The sequence below is a fragment of the Tetranychus urticae genome, chromosome 1 (genome assembly GCF_039701765.1).
Source record: "Tetranychus urticae isolate SD_2017Ah chromosome 1, NJAU_TeUrti_SD_1.0, whole genome shotgun sequence".
Lineage (NCBI taxonomy): Eukaryota > Metazoa > Arthropoda > Arachnida > Trombidiformes > Tetranychidae > Tetranychus > Tetranychus urticae.
Window position 1 is genome coordinate 9,585,488 of NC_142958.1, and position 24,738 is coordinate 9,610,225.

The 24,738-nt window shown below is 32.4% G+C and overlaps 6 protein-coding genes across 6 annotated transcripts; 4 read left to right on the forward strand and 2 right to left on the reverse strand.

The window, feature by feature from the left end:
• The first annotated feature begins 1,006 nt into the window (after positions 1-1,006).
• LOC107365650 (uncharacterized) lies at positions 1,007-2,245 on the forward strand. The gene is made up of 4 exons (XM_089266039.1): positions 1,007-1,118; positions 1,182-1,285; positions 1,342-1,463; positions 1,542-2,245. The coding sequence occupies exons 1-4, from the start codon at positions 1,088-1,090 to the stop codon at positions 1,999-2,001; spliced, it is 717 nt and encodes a 238-aa protein (XP_089122165.1). The 5' UTR covers positions 1,007-1,087; the 3' UTR covers positions 2,002-2,245.
• Positions 2,246-3,781: 1,536 nt separating this feature from the next.
• LOC107365655 (uncharacterized) lies at positions 3,782-4,990 on the forward strand. Its single transcript, XM_015933199.3, has 4 exons — positions 3,782-3,919; positions 3,981-4,084; positions 4,146-4,270; positions 4,349-4,990. The coding sequence occupies exons 1-4, from the start codon at positions 3,889-3,891 to the stop codon at positions 4,791-4,793; spliced, it is 705 nt and encodes a 234-aa protein (XP_015788685.1). The 5' UTR covers positions 3,782-3,888; the 3' UTR covers positions 4,794-4,990.
• Positions 4,991-6,801: 1,811 nt separating this feature from the next.
• On the reverse strand, positions 6,802-8,048 carry LOC107365651 (uncharacterized). Its single transcript, XM_015933196.3, has 4 exons — positions 7,951-8,048; positions 7,787-7,890; positions 7,587-7,708; positions 6,802-7,508 (listed from the first exon to the last, which is right to left on the reverse strand). The coding sequence occupies exons 1-4, from the start codon at positions 7,979-7,981 to the stop codon at positions 7,058-7,060; spliced, it is 708 nt and encodes a 235-aa protein (XP_015788682.1). The 5' UTR covers positions 7,982-8,048; the 3' UTR covers positions 6,802-7,057.
• A 1,566-nt stretch (positions 8,049-9,614) lies between these two features.
• LOC107365653 (uncharacterized) lies at positions 9,615-10,654 on the reverse strand. Its single transcript, XM_015933198.3, has 4 exons — positions 10,543-10,654; positions 10,379-10,482; positions 10,191-10,315; positions 9,615-10,115 (listed from the first exon to the last, which is right to left on the reverse strand). Exons 1-4 carry the CDS (start codon positions 10,571-10,573, stop codon positions 9,671-9,673), a joined length of 705 nt encoding a protein of 234 aa, XP_015788684.1. The 5' UTR covers positions 10,574-10,654; the 3' UTR covers positions 9,615-9,670.
• A 6,142-nt stretch (positions 10,655-16,796) lies between these two features.
• On the forward strand, positions 16,797-18,943 carry LOC107365658 (uncharacterized). Its single transcript, XM_015933204.3, has 4 exons — positions 16,797-17,442; positions 17,504-17,607; positions 17,669-17,790; positions 17,856-18,943. Exons 1-4 carry the CDS (start codon positions 17,412-17,414, stop codon positions 18,295-18,297), a joined length of 699 nt encoding a protein of 232 aa, XP_015788690.1. The 5' UTR covers positions 16,797-17,411; the 3' UTR covers positions 18,298-18,943.
• Positions 18,944-19,910: 967 nt separating this feature from the next.
• LOC107365660 (uncharacterized) lies at positions 19,911-21,141 on the forward strand. Its single transcript, XM_015933206.3, has 4 exons — positions 19,911-20,240; positions 20,306-20,403; positions 20,473-20,591; positions 20,672-21,141. The coding sequence occupies exons 1-4, from the start codon at positions 20,201-20,203 to the stop codon at positions 21,078-21,080; spliced, it is 666 nt and encodes a 221-aa protein (XP_015788692.2). The 5' UTR covers positions 19,911-20,200; the 3' UTR covers positions 21,081-21,141.
• The last annotated feature ends 3,597 nt before the right edge of the window (positions 21,142-24,738 follow it).

A 24,738-nucleotide genomic window follows, 5' to 3' on the forward strand; every position in this document is an offset into this window, starting at 1 on the left:
GAAAAATAAACTTGCTGATTTGCTACCAAAGATTCTCTAAAAGTCTAATACATGATAACAAAAAATTTGATAACAAACTTATTTAGGGATCAGAATCTAAAGAAAAATTCTTGGAGTTTCCTATTTATTATTATACAGTTGATTGCATAGAGTTTGACGGTACTTTTAATTTTCTTTGCGCATCCAATTCTCATCGATGTGATAAGATTACAATTAGGCATTAGTTGTATATTCATCTATCACACAAATGGGAATTAGATGCGCAAAGAAAATTAAAAGTACCGTCAAACTCAATGCAATCAACTGTATTTACTGTTTAAATTACCTAAACCAACTCAATACCCTAAGAATCCCCTAAGAATACATAGAGATTTGAAGCAACTAAATTATTTTTAGTTTTTTTAGATAAAAGTTTTTTTATTACTGTTTCGGATTATCCAGTTAGTTTTATTTATATTTAACAAGTCAAAGATTATCCATCGGTAAGTGTGAACGAGAACCCGTCAGCTCACTTTTTCATCTTCAACGCCTCAGCTAGCGGGAATGAAAGTATCAGCGCTAAGAGCTGACTCAATACTCGTTAATTGAATCAAATCTGATTTAACCTAAAATAATCTATCTTAGACTGGCATCAAATAATCTAAATAAATCCAGACTAGATTTAGCAAATAAGATTTGATTTAATTCGAGGGATCTGAGTCCATTCTGTGCTCGAGGAGGATCCTTTTCTCACCAAATACTGTTTTACATTTTCGTAGATTAATTAAATCATAAATTGATACAAGGTAAATATGGAAATAGTAAAGTACATGATGATGAACGAAGCCTAATGAAATAAAATTCATTCTGACAAAAGTGGACATTTTGATGAGGCTTTTTTCGTCCCAAAATGAATTTTATCAAAGAATGGAATATTTTCATTTTTATTTGAAAAGAGCGCTTTGGCTGAGGTCGACACTTATTTTCGCCCAATCTTTCAAGTCCAAACTTTTTTGAATTTTTGTCGGTTTTACTTAAGCTTTCAGTTCAAACTGAACGCTTTTTCGAGTGTTGAGTGTTTGCCAGTATAAATATAATACTTATTAAAATGGAAGAACAGAATCACAATTCTGGTAAAAGTAAGTTTCATTTTATTATATTTATGATTTCAATATTCACTCTTTACCTTTCATTTTATTCAGTTACTTTCAAAGTGAAGCATTTGGATGAATATCATGATATACTCATTGATCCAAATGATGAAAGATATGCATACAAAGACCAACACCAACAAATATTTGAACAGGTAAGTAAAGTTTGCAATCTTTTGAATATAATTTCTCATTTTTTATACATTCATAGCTGGAATCAATAACTGGAGTACCAAGTAGATATACAACTAGCTTTAATATACCTAGAAACATGAACCCTTCCGACGTTAATAATATCGAACGGTATCTGATGTGTTTTTACAACCAAAAAGCGTAATTCAACATTTTATCACTTGATATCAATTATCATGCGATGTATAATAATTAATTGTTTCTCAACTTTTTCCATAGCTTCGCTCATGATTTACGCATGGAATACACGGAATACATGGATGACGATATATTCAGTGTAAATATTCGTGATGGTGAGCGCTTTCATCTCAAATATCGTGTTGGTTATGTGTATAGTATTTCCAAGCGTATAAGTATGTGTTATTGCCTGGCAGAAGAAAGAGACGTTCCTGAAGAAGGCTGTGGTCTAGATGTATGTCAATTCACACGCACTGAGAGTTACTTCAAAAGGTTGAAAGATCTCGTTAGTAATGATGAATTGAATGCAAAAATTACTCAGCTTGTCCAACCACTATTTGAAATTGCATCAGATGAAACACTTACGGAAGCTTGGAAGATTTTAAAAGAGTTCAATGTTTTACAAAATTTCTATCCAGCTTGTTATTTGGATTGCAGATGGAGACTTGCAGAGACTGGTGATGCCCGGCAAATTGGTCTTTATCTAAGAACTCGAGGTTAAACCTTTAGAGTATCTGCCCGTGGTGAATGAACTTGGTTTAAATTTTACTCAATAAACTGAGCTGAGAGTTTAAATTTACCATTCCTCAAAAATATTCATTAAAGTTGGATAAATTCGAACGTTCACAACTTTCGCAATTCGCAACTCGGTATTCACTCATTGAGGAACTGAATACTACTTGGTTGGATTCGATTCCTTTTAATGTTCAAACAAAATCGAACAAAAGCTAAAATAAGAAAATAAACATTTTGTGCAGATCTTTTTCAGGAATATTAGGTGTTAAAAAGTAATGTTTGCATTAGCTTCCTGATGGATACAAGTTCCAACCAAAATGGCATGACACTGGGATAGGGATTGTATCCAATTCAAGAGAAATATTGAATAAAGAAAATAGAAAAAGTTTAATTGAGAATGGAAAGGAAGTGAAATTCAGTTTTGAAGCCACTCACAGACCTATTATAATACAGGTGGAATTATTGCGGGCTCGGGGAAAATGTAGAACCTTTAATTCAATCTATTGACTTTGGGATAAAAACTTTTTTCGCGTGTAGGTTGGTGGCTTATTGTCTGATTAAGAGAACATATAAAACCGTCTTTCGATATAAAAGTTTGGTTAAGAAACATGGTCCATCAACTGTACTGGAAAAGATTAGGTTAAACTTGGAACACAATTTCGTCAAAAATTTTCCATAAGAGAAACCTTTTTATAAAACTAATGAAATCAATTTTACAGCAACAAATAATTAGCAGTCAACTCCAAGACAAAAATCACCTTTGCTTGAAGAAAGGCTTTTTTCGTCCCAAAATGAATTTTATCAAAGTGATAAAAGCTCAAGATTAGACATTTTCAATTTCTTACATTTTTTAGTCTGCCGATGGCCTTTTCATTGAGTCCCAACTCTTTAATTATCGCTCGAAGTGGCAGATTAAACTGTAAATCCAAGTAACTCTTTTACATTTATGATTCTATTGATAAATCTAAATGAATGAGCACCTTTCGCTTTTTTCAGTAAATTCTGCTTTTCATTTTCGATTCAATTTACTTTATGTCGGTGTCTTTGATTAATTATTGTTTGTTGATCATCGCTTTGGAAATATCTTCTCGTCACATTAAATTATAAACTTATTGGTTGAATAATCCTAAAATAACTTGATCCAATGATTTCTTATGAGTTATGACCAAACAGCAATGAATCTACTTCGGGAATAAAAACTTTTTGTTTCTAATATTGAACTAGCACATATTCAAATTTACTGAACTGTTGAAAGATGATTAGATCACATTTTATCAGTTTGAATTGTGAGCACATGTTAGTTGTTAATATTGTGAGAAACCTAGATAAATTTTGTCCACTTAAGTGGTCTTAATCTTAAGAGTTAATCGGCATTTCACAATATTGAAGTTAGGGTTGAAAAGCCATTTCCAAAGCCAATGTAAGGTATGACGAGTAATTTTTTGGACTAATTTTTAAAAATTGAATAGCGACAGTTACACTTACAGGCACCATTTAACCAAAATCTGATTTTGACGCTATTGTCCATTTAAGACCATAACTCAATAAAATTTGATCGGAATTGGTTTATTTCTACACAACGCATTCTTGAGAAGTGTACCTTCATTTCAACTTCTTAACGGTTAAATAAAGCCTGTAAGTCTAGTCTAACTGTCGCTATTTAATTTTGAAAAATTAGTCCAAAACATTACTCGTCATACTCTAGTATTCATATTTGTTTGAAAAGAGCGCTTTGGCTAAGGTTGACACTTTTTTCGCCCAATAATCTTTCAAGTCAAACTTTTTTGCATTTTTTCAGTTTTACTCAAGCTTTCAGTTCAAACTAAACGCTTCTCCGAGTGTTGGGAGTTTGCCAGTATAAATACTTTTTAAAATGGAAGAACAGAAACACCATTATGATAAAAGTAAGTGTGATTTTATTTATGATTTCAAGATAATTCACTCTTTACCTGTCATTGCATTCAGTTACTTTCAAAGTGAAGCATTTGAATGAATATCATGATATAGTTATTGATCCAAATGATGCCAGATATGAATACAAAGATCAACATCTAGAACTATTTGAACAGGTAAATAAAGTTTGACATTTCATCTTTGAACAATAACTCATCACTATCTTTACATTTATAGCTGGAATCAATAACTGGAGTACCAAGTAGATATACAACTGCGGTGTATATACTTAGGATCTACAATCTTACCCCCGTTAATAATGCTGTTTGGTATCTGTGGGGGATTTTTAACAACCAAAAAGCGTAATACAACATTTCACTAATTGATATCAATTATCATGCGATGTATATTAATTAAACGCTTCTTCAACTTTTTCATAGCTTCGCTCCTAATTCACAAATGGAATACTATCCACATCAAGATATCTTCAGTTTAAATATTCGTGATGGTCAGCGTTTTTATCTCCAGTATGGTGTTTCTTACGCGCATCGTATTTCCAAGCGTTTAAGTATATGTTATTACTTGGTAGAAGAAATCGACGTCCCTGAAGAAGGCTGCGGTGTAGGTGTATGTCAATCTAATTGCACTGAAAGTTACTTTAAAAGGTTGAAAGATCTCGTTAATAATGATGAATTGAATGCTAAAATTACTCAGCTTGTCCAGCCACTATTTGAATCGGGAACTTTCGCCGAAGCTCACAAGATTTTCAGAGAGTTCAATGTTAAACAATATTTATATCCAGTTTGTGATTTGGATCATAGGTGGAGACTTGCAGAGAATGGTCATGCACGGCAAGATATACAATATCTAAGAACTCGAGGTTAAATCCGCATGGTAGCCTTGTTTCAATTTTACTCCAGTCAGCTGAGACTTTGAAGATGAAAAAGTGAGCTGACGGGTTCTCGTTTACCCTTACCGTTTTTTCAATCAATATCATCGATCATTTATGGGAATCCCAAATTTTTCTTATTTTATCTTTTGTTCATTTTATTGAAACAATAAAAGGAAACGAACCCAACCAAGATTTGAATTTTGAAAGTTTGTTCTGGTTTATTGACTATCATCAATACCCATAATGGAATCAATGGCAGTTGTCAGTTTTTTTCATAAATCAATAGAAAAGATTCACCCTCGACTTATTAAAGCAGCTTTAGCAACAAGACAGACAAAACTGTCAAAATCAATTGTTAAGTCTATCTTACTAAAAGGACTTTCTAGACTACCAGCCTAATGCTTTTATTAATATTTTCAATACCAATCCAGTTTTATTGAAGGATTATTACAAAGATCAATATAAAATTGAAATAAAGGATTTTAATCAACTTCTTCTTTCGGTTGAGCCAACTGAGAAACGATATCTTGGAGACTTGAAAGAGATATTGTCCGCATACCCGAGCTATTTATATGAATTTCTATTACAGAAGACTATGAAGAATGATATGGAATACAAAAAATCGGTGCTACTTATAAATTTTTGTGTCTAGAAAATTATCGAGGATCAACTTATTTCAAAAATTCCAAGCATGGCTAGAATGGTTCATATCGTTGTACCTGATAACAATAAAGAGCGATACAGTGCTATTATTTTTACTGTGTTCAGTTCCGTTTATCTCGAGTTTCAACTCTTAAAGTTTTAAATAAACGACAGCTGTCAATTGCTACTAAGCTGGTGCTTCCAATGTCCATCAAAATGGGTGCTCAAACATGACCCTCAATATTACAATAAGTAAATATTTTCGCTTTTTATAATATATCAAATTTTAAGCCTTATTATTACGGGTTTATTGGTCAGTTTAATGTGCTTCATTTGTAACAGGCTCATACGTTGTTCGGTTTTAATACTTATTAAGACACATCTAAAAGATATGGTACTATTAAAGCTTTTGTTTGTAGCACAAACGCAAAATCAAATTCATGGTTTTCTCAATCTTCTTGTCTATGACATTCGGATTGTTATTAATATTTATTTACCGTTTTCTCAATTCATTGTTTTACCCGAGCGTATTGTTATCTATTGCGATGGTGTTTCAGAAGGACAAACTATCTTTATTTATGAAACCGAACTCATCAAAATATTGTCTTTTCTTCGTGAACATGATGGTCTCAAAGATGCTGTAGTTTCATTCACAATTGTTAAGCGAGTTACAAACATTACTTTTATAACCTAATTTTTCAGAGAAAAGTTCTAAACTTATGTTCATTTTTTGATTATTTTGTCTTTTTTCTATTTTGTTGAAATAATATTATATAATATAATATAATAAAAGGAACCGAATCAATGGTGCCTGTAAGTCTAACTGTCGCTATTCAATTTTTAAAAATTAGTCCAAAAAATTACTCGTCATACCTTACATTGGCTTTGGAAATGGCTTTTCAACCCTAACTCCAATATTGTAAAATGCCGATTAACTCTTAAGATTAAGACCACTTAAGTGGACAAAATTTATCTAAGTTTCTCACAATATTAACAAGTAACATGTGCTAACAATCAAAACAGATAAAATGTGATCTAATCATCTTTCAACAGTTTAATGGGTTTCAGTTCTTCATCAACTAATATTGTTGAAATGTGAGCTTTGTCTTCAAATTGGAATATGTAATACCCCGCAATAATTCCACATGTATTATAACCTATTATATATATATTCTGTGAGTGGCTTCAAAACTGAATTTCACTTCCTTTCCATTCTCAATTAAACTTTTTCTAATTTCTTCATTCAACATTTCTCTTGAATTGGGTACAATCTCTATTCCAAAGCCGTGTCATTTTGGTTGAAACTTGTATCTATCAATGCAAACATTACTTTTTATAGCCTAATATTTCGGAAAAAGATCTGCACAAAATGTTTATTTTCTTATTTAATCTTTTGTTTTATTTTGCTGCAACATTAAAAGGAATCGAATCCAACCAAGTATTATTCGGTTCCTCAATGAGGGAATATCGAGTTGCGAATTGCGAAAGTTGTGAACATTCGAATTTATCCAACTTTAATTAATATTTTTGAGGAATGGTCAAGTTTAAACATAACTCAGTTTATTGAGTAAAATTTAAACCAAGTTCATTCACCACGGGCATATACTCTACGGGTTTAACCTCGAGTTCTTAGATAAAGATCATTTTGCCGTGCATCACCAGTCTCTGCAAGCCTCGCACTATGAATCCAATCACAGGATGGATAAAAAACTTGCAAAACATTGAACTCTTTTAAAATCTTCCAAGCTTCCAAATGTGTTTCAGGTGATGAAATTTCAAATAGTGGTTGGACAAGCTGAGTAATTTTTGCATTCAAATCATCATTATTAACGAGATCTTTCAACCTCTTGAAGAAACTCTCAGTGCGTATTAATTGACATACACCACCACAGCCTTCTTCAGGAACGTCTCTTTCTTCTATTAGCCTATAACACATACTTATACGCTTGGAAATACTATACTCATAACTAGCATAAGATATGAGATGAAAGCGCTCACCATCACGAATATTAAGACTGAATATATCGTCCTCGGGATCGTATTGTAAGAGTGAATCAGGAGCGAAGCTATATAAAAAATTGAGAAGCAATTAATTAATATACATCGCATGATAATTGAAATCAAATGATAAAATGTTGAATTACGCTTTTTGGTTCTCAAAACACCACAGATACCGTTCAATATTATTAACGTCGGAAGGGTTCATGTTTCTAGGTATATTCGCACAAGTTGTATATCTACTTGGCACTCCAGTTATTGATTCCAGCTATGAATGTATAAAAAATGAGAAATTATAGTCAAAAGATTTCAAACTTTACTTACTGGGATACAGAACTTTACTTGCCTGTTCAAATATTTGTTGGTGTTGGTCTTTGTATTCATATCTGTCATCATTTGGATCAATGACTATCTCATGATATTCATTCAGATGCTTCACTTTGAAAGTAACTAAATAAAATGACAGAAAAGAGTGAATTATCTTGAAATCATAAATAAAATGAAACTTACTTTTATCAGAAAGGTGTTTCTGTTCTTCCATTTTAACAAGTATTTATACTGGCAAAACCTCAACACTCAGAGAAGCGTTTAGTTTCAACTTAAAGCTTAAGTAAAACTGACAAAAATTCAAAAAAGTTTGGGCTTGAAAGATTGGGCGAAAACAAGTGTCGACCTGAGTCAAAGCGCTCTTTTCAAATAAAAATGAAAATATTCCATTCTTCAAAATGGCTTTTCAACCTTAACTTCAATAGCAACAAGTCTTTGATTTAACAATCAAAACAGATAAAATGTGATCTGATCATCTTTCACGCAATCTGGCGCCTATTTTTCGAGTTATGCAACCACGAAATTTAACCTGCTTGTTTGAACACCTCTTATCAAATGATTCATATTCATATATGTAAAACAGTTTACTTGGATTTACAGTTTGATCTGCCACTTCGATTGATAATTAAAGAGTTGCAACTCAATGAAAAGGCCATCGGCAGAGTAACAAGTGTAAGAAACTGAAAAGGTCTAATCCTGAGCTTTTATCACTTTGATGAATTTCATTTCGGGACGGAAAAAGCCTTTCTTCAAGCAAAGGTAAATTTTCGCCTTTGAGTTGAGTTGAATTCTTTGGTGGTTTGTGAAATTGATTTCATTAGTTTTATAAAAAAGTTTCTCTGATGGAAAATCTTTGAAAAAAATGAGTTTCAAGTTTAACCTGATCTCTCTGCACAGTTGATGGACCATATTTCTTGACCAGACTCTTTAATCGACATTAATCGGTTTCATATGTTTTCCTAATCCAACAAACCATCAACTCAATACGAAAAAAGTTTTTATCCCAAAGTCAATAGATTGAATTAAAGATTCTACGTTTTTCCCAACGCTGTTTACGCGTATTTCTCGTGTATAGCCCGAGTTCCGATTATTGTATATTTTTAGTGATTCGTTCAATTATGTCTTTCATGTTATTTAGAAATTTTCTTTAGAATCCGTTCAGTTTGGTCACAATTTTCGCGTTTCGCGTTTTTCCAGTAGATTGTGTAATGTAAGTTATTCGAGTTCAACTTATCTATTTCAAGCAGATAATTGTGTTATTGCAGGTATCGAGTGAAAAACTCCCTTTTCCAGAGTCCACTTTTGTCAGTATATCAATATATATAATATATATACGTAATATCAATATCTGAATAATCTGAACTCGGAAACAGTAAACAATAACTTTCAAATATTTACAATTTATGAATTCGGCTAAATGACCAGTGCTTACATTTCGCGATCGATATCTATTGAAATGTTGTTTCAGAAAAACAAATTGTCTTTATTTATAAAAGCTTAATTAGCCTTTCTTTGTGAACTCTCAACTCAGGTAAAATTGAAACTAGTTTGACTTTATATATTGTATATATTGTATTGATATAGATATAGATTTCTCTTGAATTGGATACAATCTCAAGCAAATCTATAGCAAACAACACTTTTTAACACCTAATATTCCTGAAAAAGATCTGAACAAAATGTTTATTTTCTTATTTTATCTATTGTTCTATTTTGTTAAAATATTAAAAGCAATCTAATCCAACCAAGTATGCTTTGGTTCCTCAACGAGTGAATACCGAGTTGCGAATCAGAGTAAACATTCTAATTTATGCAGCTTTAATGAATAATTTTGAGAAATGGTCAAATTTAAACTCTCAACTCAGTTTATTGAGTAAAATTTAAACAGGGCTAAAATACGGGTTTAGCCTCGAGTTCTTAGATATTGATTATCTTGCCGTACATGACCAGTCTCTGCAAGTCTCCACCTATGATCAAAATCACAAACTGGATATAAATATTGTTTAACATTGAACTCTCTGAAAATCTTGTAAGCTTCCGCTAAATTTTCCGATTCAAATAGTGGCTGGACAAGCTGAGTAATTTTAGCATTCAATTTATCATTATTAACGAGATCTTTCAACCTTTTAAAGTAACTTTCAGTGCATTTAGATTGACATACACCTACACCACAGCTTTCTTCAGGGACGTCGATTTCTTCTACCAAGTAATAACATATACTTAAACGCTTGGAAATACGATGCGCGTAAGAAACACCATACTGGAGATAAAAACGCTGACCATCACGAATATTTGAACTGAAGATATCTTGATTTGTATAGTATTCCATTTGTGAATTAGGAGCGAAGCTATGGAAAAAGTTGAGAAGCGATTAATAAATATACATCTTATGCTAAATGATATCAATTAGTGAGATGTATTACGCTTTTTGGTTGTTAAAAATCCCCCAGATATACCGAACAGTATTATCCACGGGGGAAAGACCGTAGATCCTAAGTATATACACCGTAGTTGTATATCTACTTGGTACTCCAGTAATTGATTCCAGCTATAAATGTAAAGATAATGATGAGTTATTGTTCAAAGATTAAACGTCGAATTGTATAGGTACATGTTCAAATATTTGTTGGTGTTGGTCTTTGTATTCATATCTGGCATTATTCGCATCAATAACTATCTCATGGTATGCATTCAAATGCTTCAATTTGAAAGTAACTAAATAAAATGACAGAAAAGAGTGAATTATCTTGAAATCATAAATAAAATGAAACTTACTTTTATCAGAATGGTGATTCTGTTCTTCCATTTTAACAAGTATTTATACTGGCAAAACCTCAACACTCAGAGAAGCGTTTAGTTTCAACTTAAAGCTTAAAAAACTGACAAAAATTCAAAAAAGTTTGGACTTGAAAGATTGGGCGAAAACAAGGGTCGACCTGAGTCAAAGCGCTCTTTTCAAATGAAAATATTCCATTTTGTGCAATGGCTTTTCAAACTTAACTTGTGCTAACAATTAAAACTGATAAAATGTGATCTGACCATTTCAACAGTTTAATGGGTTTCAGTTCTTCATCAACTAATATTGTTGAAATGTGAGCCTTGTCTTCAAATTGGAATATGTAATAGTTCAATATTAGAAACAAAAAGTTTTTATTCCCGAAGTAGATTCATTGCTGTTTGATTATTAAGAGTAAAATCATAAGAAATCCTTGGATCAAGTTATTTCTCGATTATGAAAAAAAAGGTTAATAATTTAATGTGACCAGAAGATATTTCAAAGTGATGATCAACAATCAATAATTAATAAAAGGCATCGGCATAAAGTAAAATTGAATCTAAAATGAAAAGCAGAATTTACTGAAGAAAACTAAAGGTGCTCATTCATTGGAGTTATCAATAGACTCATACATGTACTATGGTATATGTAAAAGAGTTTACTTGGATTTACAGTTTGTTCTGCCACTTCGAGCGATAATTAAAGAGCGGTAAATCAAATGAAAAAGCCATCGACAGACTAACAAATGTACAAGGGTAGGCACTTTTATTTAGCCATTTTCAAATTGACCTCTTTTGAGTTGTAGGTGACATAAAACAATAGATGGCATCAATAATTGAAGATCAAGGGTTAAATAATATGATGCAATTATTTCAATATATCACAAATCAATATGCCAAAAGTTATAAGTGATGAAGTAAAAGGCCGCATTTTAGCGCTCCGCGACCTAAATTATTCCCGTAGTCAAATTTTAAAAGTGTTAAATGGTGAAAATTTCAGTCTTTCTCATCAAACAATTTCTAATGTGATTAATAAAAGTAAAAATCAACAAGTGCAACAACAATTAGTCAAACAAAAAAGAGTCAACAAACGTGCCATTCGAACCAAAGAAAATGTGAAAAAAGTAGAGTCAATGATCTCACGTCAGAATGAGCCTTCGCAAGTGGTGATAGCCGAGAAAATCGGTTGTAGTCCAAGGACAGTTCGACGTATTTTATATGATGATCTCAAAAGAAAAAAAAGATCGAAAAAGCGAGTTCACGAGCTGAATGAAGGGCAAATTGCTATCCGTAAAACAAATTCACGGAAACTCACTCGTGGACCAATAAGGAAGGAAAATTTTGAATTTCTAGTCACTTTAGACGAAGCTTGGTTGTATTTAAGTGATTGTGGCCAATTTAATGACTATTATTATGTCAAACAAGGTGAAAATGTTCCCAAAATAAAACAAGTTTCAACCAATAAAAATTTTGGAAAAAAAGTCATGGTACTAGGAATTATCACCGGAAGAGGCGTACTACCTCTAAAATTCATCCCAGAGAAGGTAAAAATTAATAGTGATTACTATATCCAACATGTACTCAAGCCTTTGGTTGAAAAATGGTTACCCAGAATTTACCCTGAAGGACTCAACAAAGTTTATGTGCATCATGATGCTGCACCAGCACATGTTAGCAAAAAAACTTCCGAATTCATGGAAAAAATGCATGAAAGTCATGGCATACAATTTATCAAGAAAGCGGACATTCCAATTAAGTCTCCAGACGCTTCACCGCTTGATTTTTTCGGGTTTGGTTACCTAAAACAACAACTCAAACACCACAACATCAAGACAATGATCTCACTTCGCGCAACTGCTAAAAAGATATGGTCTGAAATCACCGTTGAAACTATCCAAAAAGTGTTTGAATCTTGGCGAAAGAGACTTCTTTTGATAGAGGAAAATCAGGGCTATCATATTGAGCATTTAAAAGCAATACATAGAAAACCATTAACTGTACGCAATTGTTGAAAAATGGCTAAATAAAAGTGCCCACCCTTGTAGAAATTAAAAGGTCTAATTTTGAACTTTTATCACTTTAATAAAATTCATTTATGGACGAAAAAAGCCTTTCATTAAGTAAAGGTAAATTTTTGTCTTCGAGTTGATTGTTAATTATTTGTTGGTTGTAAAATTGATTTCATTTGTTTAATGTTTCTAGAGAAAATTTTCTATTATGGAATATCTTTGACAAAATTGAGTTCCAAGTTTAACCTGATCTCTTTGCACAGTTGATGATCTGAACTCGGAAACAGTAAAGATTAACTTTCAAATAAGTAAAATTTATAAATTCATGAATGAATAATTAGTGATCACATTTTGCGATTGATATCTATTGCGATGGTGTTTCAGAAGTACAATAATTGTCTCTACATGATGATCTCAAAGATACTGAAGTTTACCCAGTGAAACCAGGTTCAAATGAGCTTGTAAAGAATTCTATCATGGTTACTATCAACGATTAAGTTGTAACGCGAGCCATACAAGCGATAGTTTATTTTCCTTTTTTATCTTTTGTTTTATTTTGTTGGAGCATTAAAGGAATCGAATCCAACCGGTACTAGGTCAGACGATCGATCGGCATAATCGGAGCGTGTTTTACAAAAAACGGTATCTACACCTTTGAAAAATGTTATCTCGCTTCAAGGATCATGAATTCACAAGTGGAATTTTTAGCTCAATACAGGGTGTTAAGAAAGTTCGTGTGAGGGGTGGAATATCAGCTTCCTAACCATAACATCAAAAAACGTAATATACGCAAGGGAAATGATTTTTGTCCCTTACACGAACTTTCTTAACATCCCGTAAACTTTGGCACAAAATCGATGCAAAACGAAGCAGTTTTTCTTTTACCGAAGAAACGTCTTCTACAATCGAAATCAAAACAGGTATTCAAGCTAGTTTATCAACGAATATCTTGAGCAGATTGAAGTCACGCATATAACTGCAATTCACGATTGAAAGCGAAATTTCCTAAACAGTCATAAAACTCAACTATGCTACAATGACTAATTACTTTTTATGAATAGACAAATATAATTATGAAATTGCAAGAAATTATAGACTTCCTAATTAAATAATGAAGGATTGAAGCATACGATTCAGCGACATGACAACTATTCAATGTGGAAAAATTTTAAAGTTCTTTCAATCAACCAACAAAACTTTTCAATGAACGTTTTGGATAAACCAATGAAATAGTGTCATATCAACCATTACTGTAAGCTAAAGAGCATATGCTTGAATTTATAATTTTCACTAAAACGAACGTTAAGTTTGCCTAAAGTCACCAGCCAGATACTACAACACTAGTGAAATAGCTTATTTCTGCTCGGTGTAGTTCTGGCTTTAAGCTTTTTTTGAGTTTTAACAACTTTTATTACGTTTTAAGCTACACCCCGATAACTGCATGTTGAATCACGATGATATTTTTCATAGTTGATGCAAAGGACACAAAATTCTTTTTGAGACCTTCAAATGATCTCTAAAGGTCGAAATTCAAATTTCCGACAAATGACCTTGAATGACCTTGAAATTTTTTTCAGACATTTATTGATTCATTTGGAGTTTTTATACCAAGTAACGATCAGATCGCGCGCATATCTTCATAGATAATGCGGTGAACGTAAAAATTTGAAGTGAAATTTTTTGTCGGTAACCTGAGTTATAATCTCCACTTCGTTTCACTACGCTCCGATAATTAGGTAGTATTCGGTTTCTCAACGCAGTGAAGGTAAGGGTAAACGAGAACCCGTCAGCTCACTTTTTCATCTTCAAAGTCTCAGCTGACTGGAGTAAAAGTGTCAGCGCTAAGAGCTGACTAACTTTTCTTTAATTAAATCAAATCTGATTTAACCTAAAATGATCTATCTTAGACGGTATCAAATAATCTAAATAAATCCAGACTAGATTTAATTAAAGAAAAGTTAGTCAGCTCTTAGCGCTGACACTTTTACTCCAGTCAGCTGAGACTTTGAAGATGAAAAAGTGAGCTGACGGGTTCTCGTTTACCCTTACCCCGAATAATACTTGGTTGGATTCGGTTCCTTCCAATGTTCCTACAAAGTAGAACAAAAGAATAAAACGAATAAAATCAAGTTTACAATCATCAAAAGATTAACTCTCAATTCAGAGGAGAAATTTTACCCTTGCTTGCAGAAAGACTTTTTTCGTCCTAAAATGAATTTTATAAAAGTGACAAAAGATTTAAACTTTTGGGTTTTTTAGTCTGACGATGCCTTTTTCATTGTCACGCTCTTAAATTGTCACAAATGTCAGATTCAACTGTAAATCAATGTAAGCTGTTTTACATTTATGCGTCTATTTTACAGAATTCAGTGTATTCATATCTGCTTGAAAAGCACGCTTAGGCATATGTCAACAGTTTGGTATCGCCCAATAATTTGCTTTTCTTTCAGGTCCAAACTTTTTTGAATTTCTTTCAGTTTTACTCAAGCTTCGAGTTTTCAGTCAGCTTTCAAACTAAACGCTTCTCAGTGTGTTCAGTGCTTCTTGCATCGATACTTCTAATAATGGCAGGACACAATAACTATTCTGATAAAAGTAAGTTTCATCTTATTTATGATTTCAAGATAATTCACTCTTTACCCGACCATTTTATTTAGTTAAATTCAAAGTGAAGCATTTGAATGAATACCATGAGATAGTTATTGATGCATATGATGGAAGATATGAATACAGAAGACAACAATTATTTGAACAGGCAAGTAAAGTTTATTATTTAAAGTTTTTCACTTGATACTTGCAATTGCAATTGCTTTTACTTGAATCAGATGAGTTAAACTTAAATAACTTGCTTCACACAATCTACATTAAAGTCAAAACAGTGAGCTTTTTGCCCGAAAATTGTGACCAAACTGAATGGATTCTAAAGCAAACTAGGTCAGACGATCGATCGGCATAATCGGAGCGTGTTTTACAAAAAACGGTATCTACACCTTTGAAAAATGTTATCTCGCTTCAAGGATCATGAATTCACAAGTGGAATTTTTAGCTCAATACAGGGTGTTAAGAAAGTTCGTGTGAGGGGTGGAATATCAGCTTCCTAACCATAACATCAAAAAACGTAATATACGCAAGGGAAATGATTTTTGTCCCTTACACGAACTTTCTTAACATCCCGTAAACTTTGGCACAAAATCGATGCAAAACGAAGCAGTTTTTCTTTTACCGAAGAAACGTCTTCTACAATCGAAATCAAAACAGGTATTCAAGCTAGTTTATCAACGAATATCTTGAGCAGATTGAAGTCACGCATATAACTGCAATTCACGATTGAAAGCGAAATTTCCTAAACAGTCATAAAACTCAACTATGCTACAATGACTAATTACTTTTTATGAATAGACAAATATAATTATGAAATTGCAAGAAATTATAGACTTCCTAATTAAATAATGAAGGATTGAAGCATACGATTCAGCGACATGACAACTATTCAATGTGGAAAAATTTTAAAGTTCTTTCAATCAACCAACAAAACTTTTCAATGAACGTTTTGGATAAACCAATGAAATAGTGTCATATCAACCATTACTGTAAGCTAAAGAGCATATGCTTGAATTTATAATTTTCACTAAAACGAACGTTAAGTTTGCCTAAAGTCACCAGCCAGATACTACAACACTAGTGAAATAGCTTATTTCTGCTCGGTGTAGTTCTGGCTTTAAGCTTTTTTTGAGTTTTAACAACTTTTATTACGTTTTAAGCTACACCCCGATAACTGCATGTTGAATCACGATGATATTTTTCATAGTTGATGCAAAGGACACAAAATTCTTTTTGAGACCTTCAAATGATCTCTAAAGGTCGAAATTCAAATTTCCGACAAATGACCTTGAATGACCTTGAAATTTTTTTCAGACATTTATTGATTCATTTGGAGTTTTTATACCAAGTAACGATCAGATCGCGCGCATATCTTCATAGATAATGCGGTGAACGTAAAAATTTGAAGTGAAATTTTTTGTCGGTAACCTGAGTTATAATCTCCACTTCGTTTCACTACGCTCCGATAATTACTAAATAACATGAAAGACATAATTAAACGAATCACGAAAAAAAGACAAAGTCTAATCAGAATCTATTGAGAAATACCCGTAAACAGGGTTGGGGAAACATGTATTATAGAATCTGTAATTCAATCTATTGAATTTTTGAGAAAAACTTTTTTCCGTCCTAAGTTAATGGGTTGTTGGATTCGGATGACTTTTCGTCTTTCGATTAAAGATTTTGGTCAACTGTACAAAGAAATTAGTTCAATTTGCAAGAAACATTTCAATTAAACGAATAGAATCAATTTTACACCCAACAAATACCTATTTGATCAAGTGATTGATTCATGAATCAAATGTTTCTTATGATTTACCATATTTCCGCACAGAGAAGGCCACAAGGTATTTGTTTCTATCAAACTGCATATTCCGATTCCCAGACAAGGTTAACATTTCAACAATGTTGATAAAGAACTTAAAATCATTTTTAATTGTTTACAAAACTCAGATAACCTTTAATTTTGGATTCTTATCACAACCAGCTGTTTGTATTGAAGTCAATGTTCAACTTTTATTAATATAATATCATTGAGAAATAGCAATTTTACAGAATTATTATTTTGATATTTGTTTGAAAAGAGCGCTTTGCCTCAGGTCGACAATTTTTTCGCCCAATAATCTTCTTCTCTTTGAACTTCAAACTTTTTTGAGTTTTTTTCAGTTTTACTCAAGCTTTTAGTTCTAATTAGACGCTTCACCACGTGTTTAGTGTTCTCTAGCTCAGACACATTGATATCGATACTAAAATATTAAAATGGCAGAACAGAATAGAAATTCTGATAGAAGTAAGTTTCATTTTATTTATAATTTCAAGATAATTCACTCTTTACCTTTCATTTTATTCAGTTACTTTCAAAGTGAAGCATCTGAATGAATATCATACAATAATCATTGATCGGAATGATGACAGATATGAATACAAAGACCAACACCACCAGTTATTTGAACAGGTAAGTGAAGTTCTGTATTTAATCTTTGAACAATAACTCATCATTATCTATACATTTATAGCTGGAATCAATAACTGGAGTGCCAAGTAGATATACAACTGATGTGAACATACTTAAAAACATGAACCCTTCCAACGTTAATAATACTCTTCGGTATCTGTGGTGTTTTTACAACCGAAAAGCGTAATGCAACATTTCACTCATTTATATCATGATGTATATTAATTTTTTTTAACTTTTCTTAATAGCTTCGTCCCTGATTCGCTTATGAGATACTATGCACATCGAGATATCTTCAGTCTAAATATTCGTGATGGTGAGCGCTTTCATCTCCAATATTATGTTTATTATGGGCAATGGATTTCTAAACGTATAAGTATGCGTTATGAGCTAGTGGAAGAAAGAGACGTTCCTGAAGAAGGCTGCGGTCGACGTTTCTGTCAATATAGATGCACTGAACCTTACTTTAAAAGGTTGAAAGATCTCGTTAATAATGATGAAATGAATGCAAAAATTACTCAACTTGTCCAGCCACTAATTGAATCGGAGTTGAATGCGGAAGCCTCCAAGATTTTCATAGAGTTCAATGTTGAACAATATTTTTATCCACCTTGTGTTTGGAGGACACGGATGCTTGCAGAGACTGGTTATACACACCAAAATGATCGTTATCTAAGAACTCGAGGTTGAAATCGTATGGTATCTGCCCGTGGTAAATGAGCCTTGTTTCAATTTTACTCAATAAACTAAGTTGAATGTTAAAATTTGACAATCCCTGAAAGACATTCATTAGAGTTGAACAGACACGGATATTTACTCGGATTCGCAGCCTGGTATACATTTGTTTAGGAATCGAATAATACTTGGCTGGATTCACTTTCTTTTAATATTTCAACAAAATAGAAAAAAAGACAAGATAATTTAAAAATGAACATAAGTTTCGATCTTTTTTTCTGAAAATCACGTTATAAAAAGTAATGTTTGCTACGGCGAATGGTATTAACAATAATTAAACTTAACTTCAAAAAGTTTGTAAAATTTGAAGACATTCATCCGAATGTCATAGACAAGAAGATTGAGAAAACCACGAATTTGATTTTGCGTTTGTGCTACAAACAAAAGCTTTAATAGTACCATCTCTTTTAGATGTGTCTAATAAGTATTAAAACCAAACATCCATTTTGATGGACATTTGAAGCACAAGTTTAGTAGCAATTGACAGCTTTCGTTTGTTCAAAACTTTAAGAGTTGCAACTCGAGATAAACGAAACTGATCACAGTAAAAATAATAGCATTGTATCGCTCTTTATGTTGTTTAGGCACAAAGATATGAACCATTCTAGCCATACTTGTCATTTTTGAAATAAATTAATTTTCGATCATTTTATAGTCACGAAAATTGTTTAGTAACTCCTTCACGCCATTGCTTCTCAGTTGGCTCAACCAAAAGGAAAGGTTGATTAAAATCCTTTATTTCAATTTTTATTAATCTTTGTTATAATCCTTCAATGAGGCTGAGGTACCTTGTTCATCAAAGCAATACACTTGACTCTCAAACCTTGCACGCCAAAAATACTGTACAATTCCTCAAAGATATTCATTAGAGTTGGGAATATCCGAATATTCACTCGTTGAGGAACCGAGTAATTCTTGGTTTGATGTGGTTCTTTCAATCTTTCAACAAAATAAAACAAAAGCTAAAATAAGAAAATAAATATTTTGTTCAGATCTTTTTTTCTGGAATATTAGGTTACTAAAAGTGTTGTTTGCATTAGGCTCTTGATTGATACAAGTTCCAACCAAAATGACATGGCCCTGGAATAGAGATTGTCCCCAATTCAAGAGAAATATTGAATAAAGAAAAAGTTTGATTGAAAATGGAAAGGGAGTGAAATTTAGTTTTGAATCAACTTACAATCCAATAATAAAGGCTATTGTATCTTTTCTTCTGCGTTAAAACTGAGTCGATGATAGTACAGACGATAGGATTTTTTACAAGCTCAGTAGGACCTGGTCTCAAGGAAAATCGCACATTAACTCGCTGATGTGACAAAAAAACTTGGGAAAACCAAAAATGCATATTTTGTGTTTTGTGCTACAAACAAAAGCTCAACAGTGCGATCCCTTTTAGATGTGTATTTATAAGTATTAAAACCAAACAACCATTGTCATTGAGCTTGTTACAATTGAAAAAAAACATTAAATTGGTCAATAAACTTACAATAATAAGGTTTAAAATTGGATATTGACTGTCAATGCTTGAGTCAAATCATTTACAATTGGTGAAATTATCAGATCAAATTTTATCTGTTTGCATTGTCAACACTATTATCTGTTGATATTGAAGTTAAGGTTCAACAGTGATTAAACTAGAAATTTCAAGGAATCACTTATTATATTTCAGTTTTGTTTGAAAAGAGCGCTTTTAACTGACTTGTCACTGTTCACTCGTAGAAACTTGTTTTCGTCCAATAATCTGTTCCTTTCTTGAGACCAAAACTTTTTTGAATTTTGTCGGTTTCACATTTTCTTGGAGTCATTTCAATTCCTTGCATTTCATTTTGTGCCACAATTCAACTAATTATCGTCTAAAATGAATGGAATGGATAAGAATAGTGATAATTCTGATAAAAGTAAGTTTCATCTTGTATTTAATTTTTAACTAAATTAATCAATTCTTTACATTTGACAACCTTAGCAATATTCAAAGTGAAATTTCTTGGTGAATACCATGATTTTGTTATCGATTGGTCAGATGAAAGTCATGAATATAAACAAGTACAATTATTTAAACAGGTAATTACAATTGATAAATCAATTCTTTCAGTTTTTTATTTCAAATTTGGTCTTGTTTTTTATTAATAGCTGGAATCAATAACTGGAATCGCTAACAAACATATATGTCAAGTAGATTTAGAGGCAGATAATCAGGATGGCTTCCTTACAGAAAATCCAGAATATTATTATTCAAGCGTCTTACAAAAGTAATTTCTTGTTTTCAATACTTACCATCGTATTTCAATTAATCCTTTGCATCTCTTTTATACAAATTGATTGTATTCAGTGACTTTACGAAAGACAGGATCTACAACCAATACATTCATGATGACGAGATCTTGGTTTTGAGCTATCACCCAGTTTACGCTTCCAGTAGAGTCAATAATTATCTTTATGCTTTTTATGTATTAAGAAATGAAAACATGATTCTTGAAGGAGTTTGTACCCCATCTGCTCGTTACTGTCCACATATTCAGTCTAGAACTGTTTTCAACAAAAGAAAATACGTCTTCTCAGATGAATTTCAATCAAAAATTATTGATTGCATTGTCTCATCAATTAGTTCTTCTGTAGAAAGATTTCTCATGGAATTCAATGTGCAACAATATTCAAGATTGACTTGTACAGAAACCCCTGAATATCGGTTAGATCCATCCAGGCCAAGAGTTAGGCTTTACCTAAGAACTCGTGGTTAAAAATTTCCATCAATCTAACATTGTATTTGTTTATTTGAATAAATTTTCATTTCATTTTTCAGTCAACTGTTCTTGAAAATAACGCTTGATTCATACTTCTTTAACTAAGCAGACATATTTAAACTTTCTGATAAAGATTAAAACAAATATATTTTTTACAAACTTATGAAAACTCTTTTACAGGAATGGTTAGATTCAATAGTTGAATAGTAGACTCGCAAATCGGTAGAACTGACGGTTATTTGATTAGAATAAATCGTAAAAAGATCTAAAATTATATTTAAAAAGTCTCAAAATGTTTTTACTTGTTGTCTATCTTGGATTAAATCGAGCTCTGTGTTGGTTATGATGGTGAATTCAATAAGGTTAAGATGAATCAAATAAAACAAAACACACGGTCAATATTCAGACCAAACAGACATGAAGTCAAAATATTCAATTTAAACAAGTTTATTCAAAATTGTTAAAGATGATGAAGAAGCAATTGACAGATTCAACTTAAGTGAATTAACACCAAGAAGACAATACAAAAAAGATACAAAACTAGTTAAGTTTAAACAGACAACAAAAGTACACCATCGACATACAATATACACCATGAGTGTTAAGGTGACATTTTAGGTATTTATAGTAGGGCAGGTAAGACAGCCCTTTTGAGTCCTCGGTGAGTAAGAGTTTGTTTGACGGTTAAGATGAATGAGTGGAAGAAAACCAAGGAATGTGAGTTCCTCTAGGGATTTGTGTTTGTTGATAGCAAGAGGTTGAAAATAGCTTAAGCAAGTAAAAATGGTCAAGTTGAAGGGTCAAAATAGCTTCTAGGTTTAAGGGGTGAAATTAGGTGTTGTAGTTAGTTAGAGTAGGTGAATAGTAAATGATTAAAGAAAGGATCAAGTTATTAGGTTGAATGGTTGAGGTACAGTGGACACTTTCCCTGGGACTTTTGAGGGTTCATAGTTCATGGAGAAATTGAGGTTTTCTCATGAACTATGAGTTGTACAGGTAAACAAATGTTACCACCAGATTTGTCTCAACGAGAGGAAGCTAACGATATGTAGAAATATCGAGGAATATCAGAGGTTCCTGATTCAGTAGCTTCATGTGGTGAAATGTATGGGAAAAGGTCAAAATAAGGGTTTTTCATAGTTATCACTGAAATGACTTATCAGGTCAAAACTAATTATTAATCATTAAGTTCATGATGATGAACTATGAGTGAATTAAGTGTTGAATGTTAGTCAGAGTCATTATTGGTGAAGATGGAAGATGAAACGAGAAAAAGGGAAAAAAGTCAAAAATTGAAATGAATTTAGATTGAAGGTAAATCATGACTAATATGTCATATTGAGCATTTAAATAAAGAGAAAGGTTAGTTTAAGTTGTGATAAATCAAGTAAAGTTGATATTTTCAACCAACAGCCTCCCTTGCTATGAACAAACACAATTAACTGATGTTGAGCAAATTGATACATTTGCTTAAATTTGCTGGTGTTAACGATTTGGTTAACATATCGGCTGGTTGTTTAGTTGTTGGAATGTATTCAATTCTTATTTTACCATTTTCTTGATGGTCTCTAATAAAATGAAATCGCATATCAATATGCTTGGTCAGTTTCGGTAAACAGCTATTTTTGGATAAAAGGATTGCTCCTTGATTGTCGCTGTAAATGGTGATTGGAGTTGTTAAATTAACATGTAATTCAGTTAGTAACTGAATGTACCACAAAACATCTTTAGTGCATTCACTAATTGAAACGTATTCAGCTTCGGTAGTTGATAGGGCAACACTTTTCTGGAGTCTCGAAGCCCAAGAAACTGGTGAATCTCCAAGTGTCACAGTAAAACCATTTGTTGACTTTCTTTTAACGAGATCACCACCAAAGTCAGCATCACAATAACTATGTAATTGGAGGTCAGGATTCGGATAATTGTAGATGATGCCATGATCAATTGTACCTTTAAGGTAGCGGAAGATTTTCTTGATTGCTCCCCAATGAATGTCATTATAACATGAATTAAATTGACTTGCTTTGTTGACCTGAAAGGTAATATCAGGTCGAGAGATGATAGAGAGGTACAGAAGAGCACCAACAGCCTCTTGATATGGAATCGATGCATCAGGTGGATCATTAGTTGCAATCAGTTTAATGTTAGGATCGCCAGGAGAACCAATTGGTTTGCAATTTTCCATGTGGAAACGTTTCAGCAATGATTTAATGTAAGCTGATTGCTTGATTTTAATTGATGAACGATCTGGACTCTGGATAATCTCCATACCTACAAAAACTTGAGGAGATTGGAACTTCATATCGAAAGCTTTTGACAAGGAATTAGTTAATTTTTCAAGTTCACTTTTGTTAGTACTAACAACAAGTCCGTCGTCAACATAAATGACACAAATAGTTAGTGCCTTTTGATTGTTAACAAAAATACATTGATCAGCTTTACACTGAGTAAATTTATGGTTGGTAAAAAACTCAACAATCTTTGCATTCCACTGACGTGGAGCTTGTTTCAGGCCATACAAGCCTTTCTTCAATTTCAAAACTTTACCACTTTTATCATCAAACCCAACTGGTTGCTGCATATAAATTTCCTCATAAAGATCACCATAAAGGAATGCAGTTTTGACATCAAACTGTAATAGATACATTTTGTTAGCAGCAGCAATTGAAAGTATTGCTCTTATTGAGTCGTAACGAGCAACTGGACTGTAAGTCTCGAAGTAGTCCACTCCATATTTTTGAGAGTAACCTTTAGCTACCAATCTAGCTTTGAACCTCTCAATGGTTCCATCACTTTTTCGTTTGATTCGGTAAACCCATCGACATGAAATTACACGTTTACCTTTTGGAAGCTCAACTAAATCATAAACATTGTTATCATTTAAAGATTTCATTTCATCTTTCATTGCGTTCAACCAATTAACTGAATCTGCTGAATTCATTGCTTCATCGTAACTTAATGGTTCTAATACATTATTTGAAATCGCAGTAAAACATAAGTTAACAAATGAATTTTCTTTCAAATTTAGGTTGGTCAATTCATCTTCATCAAGTGGATCATAAATGATAGTCTCATCACTATCAGAGTCATTATCATTTTCATTTTCATCTTCATCATTGACACCACATAATTTTCTCAAGTTAACAACTTCATCATTGTTAACACTTTCAATTGTAGCTTCACCATTGTCATCATTCTCGGAAAACTTTACATTGCAAGTTACACTAATTTTGTTGGTAAATGGATCGTAAACACGATAGTTTTTTGTTGATTCGGTATAACCGATAAATATACACTTCTTGGACTTTGCGTCCCACTTCTTTCTTTGTTGATCAGGTATTTTAACGTAGACAACGCAACCAAAAACGCGAAGATGGTCGTAACAAGGTTTTTTATTGTACCAAAGCTCATATGGTGTTATACCTTTATGTTTTTTGTTAATTACTAAATTCATTACATAGACAGCAGTGTTCATTGCTTCGGCCCACAGTCTTTTAGGTAATTTACTTCCGAACAACATTGATCGTGCTAATTCAGCTATTGATCGATTTTCTCTCTCAATCAATCCATTCTGTTGAGGAGCGTATGGACAACTCAACTCATGAGTAATTACATTGTTTTTCAAAATCGTTTCAACTCTACTATTAACAAATTC